This window comes from Cariama cristata, unplaced genomic scaffold, assembly GCF_000690535.1.
Source record: "Cariama cristata isolate BGI_N322 unplaced genomic scaffold, ASM69053v1 scaffold7093, whole genome shotgun sequence".
NCBI classification, from domain to species: domain Eukaryota; kingdom Metazoa; phylum Chordata; class Aves; order Cariamiformes; family Cariamidae; genus Cariama; species Cariama cristata.
Genome location: NW_009607721.1, coordinates 64,384 through 71,700, shown reverse-complemented (window position 1 = coordinate 71,700; position 7,317 = coordinate 64,384). Strand labels below are relative to the sequence as shown.

Here is a 7,317-nt window from a genome sequence, read left to right as displayed (position 1 = left end):
GGGGGCGGGTAGAGGAGAGGCTGGGGGAGATCACCCAGCCATTACCCCCTCCCTGCCGTCAGCTCCTGCACCCACTCTGCAAGCACTGAAAATCCCTCTAAGCAATCCCCAAAGTGGACAATAACTTGCTCCTGCTCTAGGAGCTGCTTCCACGTCCCTTGTGGAAGGGACAATATAACAATTCATGATGTGTTGGCTTTTGGGGACCATGGGCAAGCTGCCCAGCCCATGGATAGAGCGGCACCGGAGGGGGCTGGCAGCCCTACCTTCATATGGGATCTGTCCATACGTGAAGACTTCATAGAGCAGAATCCCGTAGGACCAGACATCGGACTTGAGGGAGTAGGTGCGGTAGTTGGCTGCCTCCGGGGCTGTCCACTTCACCGGGATTTTAGTGCTGCTGCTGGTGGAATAAATGTCATCCTGAAAAGCAATGGGAGATGGGTCATGAGGGGTGGTATGGTGAACAGAGCTGCTACTTTTGGGGCTTTGCTGGGGCTGTGGGCTGGGAAAGGGGACAGCGGGGGAACGGCTGCAGCATGGGGCAGCTTGGTGGCCGGGGGTGATGGGAAGGACCACAGCATCCTGCTGACCGACCTTGAGGAGCCGGGCAAGTCCAAAATCGGCGATTTTGCAGGTGAGTTCCTCTCCCACCAGGATGTTTCTGGCTGCCAGATCCCGGTGGACAATGTGCTTCTCCTCCAGGTACCTCATCCCATCTGCCACTTGGCAGGCGATGTTGAGCAGGTGGGAGGTGCCCAGGGACTTCCCTTCAGGACCTGTTAATCCAGACGATACAAGTGTTGAGGGCAATCTAGCAACATCTGTTTTGGGTGTTCTGGTTTGGAAGGAGACACTGTGCCAGCGATGTGGGACCAGGGGAATGTGAAAACCTTGAACTGGAGGTCCTGCCTAACCATCCTGGTTGTACTATGTGGGAAGTTCAGGAATGGGGTGAGCTCTGAAGGGCCCCGTGTCCTGCAACGAGGATGCAGATGTCCATGGCTTGTTCAAAGCTAGAGGTGACCTTCTGCCATGCAAATCTCCAGCCAGGCCTCTCAACCTGTCGTGCCTGCAAGCTCCATCTCCTTCGGCACCAAATGTTGCTGGAGCCCCAACCTAAAACGAGGTCAGGGTGGGGAAGGAGGCGGCGGTGTACCCAGTGGAAAAACAGGTCTTGGTGGGAGCGGTTTGTCTTGTTTCCCTTCAAGACTGATTACTGGGTCAGGAAAAGAAAGGCCAAGGAAAATAAACTGACAGCCGAGTGATTAGTGGACCATGGTCTGTTACTAGCTCCGCACATGAACAAAACCATGCTGCTGGCCCAGGGGAAGGTTTGGCCATTTCGTTCGTAATGAAGGCAGAGTTGCCCAAACAGGGCAGTGGGGTTTCTGTGCACTGGTGGGAGTTGGCAGATCATGGGTGGGTGAAGAAGGAGGGATGAAGGTCCCTACCAACACACTTGGGCTCTCAAGGACTGATATGGACCCAACCCACACGGACACCAAAAAGGATCATGCCAGACTGTGTCTTTGGGTCTTGGGCTCACCCCAGATCGTCTCCACTGAGCACCCATGGATTGCTCTACATTACCACTGATCTAAACAGGACTGAAACCAGGCTTGTGCTGACTTAGGGTCCCCGCTCGAGGTCGCAGCGCCATTCTGGGGCACAGAAAGCATCCTCAGAGCAGCACGGCCCCAGGAACCCGCTCCCTGTGGTGCTGGCGTGGGTACTCACTGTTGAGGTAGCTGTGGAGGTTGCCTTTCCGCATGAGCTCAGTGATGATGTACACAGGCTCATCCAGCGAGCAGACGGCATGCAGCTGGATCAGCTTCTCATGCCTCAGGCGCTTCAGGTTCTGAATCTCCTTGGTGAAGTCTTCTGCCTTCATGTCGGCTGGGGGAGAAAGCCAATACAGCCGTTGTGAGCTACTTTCTCACAAGGACTTTGGGAGCTCAGCACCTCCAGCTGGGACGAGGACTTTTTTCCTCCTCAAAGTCCACCCCTGCTCTCAAAGTTTGTGCCTGCACACCCTGTGCCTCAGAACCAAACACCCAAGAGATGTTTTCCACATGGCTTTGGATCCCATTTTCAGGTTCATAGTCCCATCAGGACTTAACTTGCCACAAACCCATTTGACTTGCCTTGCCTTGACTCATCACAAACCCACTTGACTTGACTTGATGTGACTTATCACAAACCCATTTGACTTGACATGACTGATCACAAACCCACTGGATGGAGCTATCTTATAAAGGTGCAGCCCAACCTTAGGTGGGTCCACAGAAATAGTCCAGTGGCTTCTTGCCAGGTCCTACCATAGTTTGCTTGATAAGACAGACACAGTGACCAAGAGGACTAGGAAACAAAAGGGGGTGAACAATGTGGCGGTGAACAAGAGACCCAGTTGGTCACTGTTAACATCTGCTCCTCCACCTACCTTTTATGATCTTGATGGCCACCGGCACCGTGTTCCTCCACAGTCCTTCCCACACCTCTCCGAAGTAGCCCTCACCCAGCTTCCTCCGCAGGGTGAACTCCCAGCGTGGGCGCTCCCAGCCGTCCCTCTCGGGGGGGGTCTGCAAAATGGACCTTGCACGCTTGGACCAGCCGGCCGGGCAGGACCTGCTGGTGGAGCCTGCACCAGCTCTTGGTGCCCACCAAGGTCTGGTGGCCGCAGGACCTGGTTCTCCATCACCTGCATTGCACTGGGGCTGCAGCCTGTGCATTGCTCTTCCCTCTGCCGAATGTTCATTGGGGGCACAAAGCATGTGGGGCACCCCCTGCATTACCTCTGCTGGGAACCAGCCTATGCACGGGGACGGATTTTTGGAGACTACATGAAATATCAGGAATTCAAGTCATAATTCGCTCCTCATCAGACCTCAAAGGTGGCTTTTCTCCATTTCCACCAATAAATAAATATGATTAAATGAATATTATTGCATATTATGACTGATTTAGCTTCATTAAGCAATGACTTCAGCTCATTAAGCGTTTCTTTTATCTTACACCTTTTAATTTCACTCTCAGATTATTCACATGTTTAATTGTTATTTCTAAGTCATAATCAGTGGATGGAATTCTAATCAGGAAATGAGTCAGCAATTTGAGGTTGATACTCTAATTGGATTTATGAGAGTGCCATACTAATTGGCATAAAAACTATATAAAAGCAATGTGGCCTTATTATACTCGAGGAAAAAAAATTGGAAGCGCAGGTATTTCCAGATTCAGTATCAAAGGAATTCTTAACAACGTGGTTTCCAGTCTTTGACATGGAGAAGACATTTCAGACAAGCCTGTGTATTTTGGCCAAAAATACACACAAATGCCATACCCTGGTCTTAACATGGCTGATAAAAGGTGATGCTGGCAGCTATACTAACGGTGTATTTTAAATTTAGTTGGATAATACCCAAATCCGAAATGGATAGACTAATTATTTCTAGTTTCCCCTAATTTCTCTTTCCTTATTTCCATCCTGGCCATCTTTGGGAGCTTGGCCGAGCCGTGCCGTTGGCGTACGCACCGCGGGGCTGCAGGGCTGCAGCAAGGGGCTCTGGATGACCTTCCAGTGCGCGCTGTAGAAGGCGAGGAGCTCCTCCATGTCGGGGAAGGGGTGGCCCTTCTGTATGTAGAGGCTGCCCCCGGGGCTCTTGCAGATTCGGAAGTGGCTGACCTTCGTCTGGTTGCGCACTGCAAAGAAACCCAGGTGGGAGAAAACTCAGCTCGTGCGATTGCAGTCTCCTTCCCACCTCCCTGCTGACTCTCGCCCTCGCTCCTTTCCAGGCACCCCAACTATTAATTCACCCTAAAGCGAACCTAAAGCAACCCAACTTGTCCCTGGGGTCTTACATCCCACGCCCTATCACCCTCCTTTGCTCCCACCTCCTGGCTCCTAAGACCCCTGGCCATGGGCAAGTGGGGTCATTTGGACCGGAGAGGTGATGCCTTATTAGTGGGGATAATTCCTCTCGCAAACGAACTGCTCGGAGCTCATTGCTGCTCGAGGTCGACAGACCCAGCGGTGGCTGGACCCCCCCCAGGCACACCACAGCCCAGTGGGGCGATGGGCATGATGTGGGGTTCGCCGTGAATGTCTCAGTGTTGTTTTTACATGGATCGGACCAGATCATAACGGTGCTGCCCGAACCGAAACCCCCTGAATTCAGATTTCTGTAGGTGGGAGCAGCCCAGACCCTGGTAATCTGGAGTGGCAGCGTATTTTTAGACAACCCTCAGATGACAAAAGCTGCTGAAATGAAATCCTGGGAGTTGGTGCCACAAAACCATCATTAAGCTGCTGTGAATTGTTTATACCTTTCATCCCCCGGATGGGAGCAATGTACTTTCCTTTGCCACAGTAATTCAGCAATCCATACCTGCATCTATTAGCTTTCCCCGTGCTTTTAGAAAGCAGTCAATTCACTTTTAACAAGATGCTGTAAAGCACTTTAAGCATATTTCCATGTTTTTCACCCCGTGCTGACCAAGCCAGGGGCTGCCCCTAAGGAACAGCCTGGTTCCTTTCCCTGTGCTAATTTTCTCTGGATAATTGCCACAAACTTACCCGAGAGAGAGTACTCGCCCTTGCTGCTCTCACTGTCCCGGACGAGGAAGGAGCCGTGCTGGTTGGGAGGCGAGAGCAGGAGCTGCTCAGCTTCGCTTCGGCTGATCTTGCTGAAATACCAGCTGGGGGGGTGAGCAGAGGGGTTAGTGGGGTGCAAGGGGATGTTGCACAGATGGGGCCGCATCCAGCCCAGGGGCTCCCGCACCTTCTGAGCTAGGGAGGGGGAGCAGTCGTCCCCCCGCCATCATTTGCTCACCCCTGGCAGCCGCCAGGCGAGCGGCACGGTGGCCAGCCCGTGGCTCCGAGCCTGCTCACACACCCACCATTGCCAGCCTGCGTCGGGGCTGCTTCACCGGATTGGTTTTGCAGGCACTTATATTTTATTGCAGTTTGCTGACTGCAAGCCATTTCCTCCAGCAGTGTCTCATCACTGCTGTATCAAGCTGGCCAGGTCTCAGCTCCATCCCAAAATGAGGAGGTTTACACCCATGACTCAGTGCAGCACCCGGGCTGACAGCCTGCGGTAAATAAAGCACCAACCACCCGGTGCTGCGGGGAAGATGCTCTGATGGGGTTGCACTTGTGTCCTGCCACGAGAGGAGCAGCTACAGGCACAGGGTCGCTTGGCATCTGACCTGCAGCTCACGGATGCAACCAGCTCTCAGAGCCCATGAGCAAATCGCATCAATGAAAACGTCTCTGGGAATTGCCCTTTGCTGCTCCAGACGTGGAAGCGATGGTTGGGGATGGCAGCAGCACCAAGCCAGGAGGGAGGACCCAGCCAAACCCCTCTTGTATGCCCGATCAATGCCGAGATTCGTCACCGAATCTCCAGCAAGAAAAGGCAGGTTGACTGGCTGGGTACCGACTCAGCGGGATGCACAGGAGCGTGGGGAAGAAGTTGCTTCATCCACCCTAATACAACCAGGACGTGAGAAGCCGAAGGTTTCATCATTAGCTGGGATTGCCAGTGTCTCCGAGAAGCCGTGCAGGAAATTATACACGATGGGGTTACAGCAGGTGAACAAATTACCACCCAGCTCCGACCTGCGGCTTGGGGCTCGTGGCTCTCTCTGGCTGCAAAGCCGCGCACGTTTTCTGCCAACTGCCCTCCTGCAGCGCAGCATCCCCCTCCCCTCCATCCTCGGGATGGGGCTTGGGCACACACACACACACACACACACACGTATGTGTGCACACTCACACTCAGCTGCAGCTTGCCCAACTGTTTCGTGCAATGGGACTGAAGCAGCGAGCTGACCCCGCGGTCCTCGCCGGTGTGGTCCCAGCACAGTGCAAACCAGACTGGATTTGCCTTTCTCCAAAGCGCATGCAGGGAGGCAAGTGAGGGAGGGTCTCTCCCATCCCGCTGGCTCCAGTCACTGCCCCTGCACATCAGGGCCCCTTCCCAGGCTCCCCTGGCTCCTTTCTTTTCCCCCTGCTCCCAGACAGCGCAGGGTGAGGGCCCGGGGGGAGTTTGCAGGGTGATTACACCCACCCCATCCGTGTGCTCCCCATCACTCGGCGTGACTCAGGGCCTGGCACAGAGGGAGTAGCAGTTGTCTCGGGGCGCTTTGCCTGGCGTGTTGGGACCAGGCTGCCTTACACAACGATGAGCCTGGGCGGGCTTTCCCCAGCTGAGAGAGCGCTGAGACATCAACCCGAGCTCCATGTCGGGTGGGAGAGGCACTGACAGGGACAGAGCCCCCGGCCCCAGATGAGCAGGAGCCAGACAGCAGCAGCATCACCATGGCTTGGCCCTACAGAGCTCTGGGCTTCCCGGCAGGTCCCAACCCAAACTGCTTCTCCCCACGCTGTTGGGCCCTTTGGAGCTGGCAGGGCTCAGGTACAAGCTTCCCCAGTTCCCGCTCTCTCCAGTGCTTCCCCTTTAATGTGAGGCAAGAGGAAGAGGAGCCAGAGCAAGCAGGAGCCCGTTTATTCGGCACCGTAGCTGCACCCATGCACACCATCACGTAGCATCCCAGCCTGGAGCCACCCCATTCTGTGCGAGGGTGATGCACCCGGGAATGGGGACCAGCATCTCTGCCCCTCGGTGCATCCCCCAGCCCTTGCTCGCTGTGCTGAATATCTCCACCCTGCTGCTGTGAGCTGCAGGAGCTTCACGGCAGGGATGCCCAGGGAAGGGCAGATCTCCCACCACTGCTGATGGCAAATGCAGGGGTCACCTTCGCAGAGGGCGAGCACTGCCTTTCCCTGGGCAGGGACGTGGTACCTGGGCCAGCCTCCATCCCCCCTACGGGTCCAGAGCACGGGATACTTACGGCCGGTGAGTCGAGGTGCCCTGGCTGAGGCTGGCCACGTATGCAGCAGGAACGTAGCCCATGGCTGGCTCCCCCAGCAGCCGGCGGGCTAAGACATACTCGCCTTCTTCTCTGAGGACACGCAGTTTGTCCCCTGCGCTTACGCTCAGTTCCTCCGCGCTCCGGGCTGTGAAAGCGTATAAAGCGATAAAGAGAGAGGACTTGGGGATGAAGGAAATGGAGTTCGGCTCCGAGTGCAGCGAAACGGAATCAGAACCAAGATACCCCAGTGAGCAGCTCTCCGGCACAGAGCGGGGACGGAGCTTGTTCCAGAAGGATGTCAGGAAAGTCAAACGCTTCCGGACAAACTGCTCCATCCCGGGTGGATGCGGGGGTCTATGCCACCGTGCTTCTTGAGGCTGGAGGAAGGGGTGATCCCAGGCTCATGCTGCCGTCCCGCGTCCCTCGTCAGGGTCTGGA

The 7,317-nt window shown here is 55.2% G+C and overlaps 1 protein-coding gene across 1 annotated transcript in view; it reads right to left on the bottom strand.

Moving 5' to 3' along the window:
* Positions 1-7,214, bottom strand: part of SRMS (src-related kinase lacking C-terminal regulatory tyrosine and N-terminal myristylation sites) — a 7,588-nt gene extending 374 nt beyond the window's left edge. The window contains exons 1-7 of the mRNA XM_009696847.1: positions 6,859-7,214; positions 4,577-4,698; positions 3,536-3,702; positions 2,444-2,582; positions 1,741-1,899; positions 598-779; positions 267-423 (exon numbers count right to left, since the gene is read on the bottom strand). Coding sequence (XP_009695149.1) covers positions 267-423; positions 598-779; positions 1,741-1,899; positions 2,444-2,582; positions 3,536-3,702; positions 4,577-4,698; positions 6,859-7,214 — 1,282 coding nt within the window. The remainder of the gene's footprint in view (positions 1-266; positions 424-597; positions 780-1,740; positions 1,900-2,443; positions 2,583-3,535; positions 3,703-4,576; positions 4,699-6,858) is intronic.
* Between the last annotated feature and the right edge of the window lie 103 nt (positions 7,215-7,317).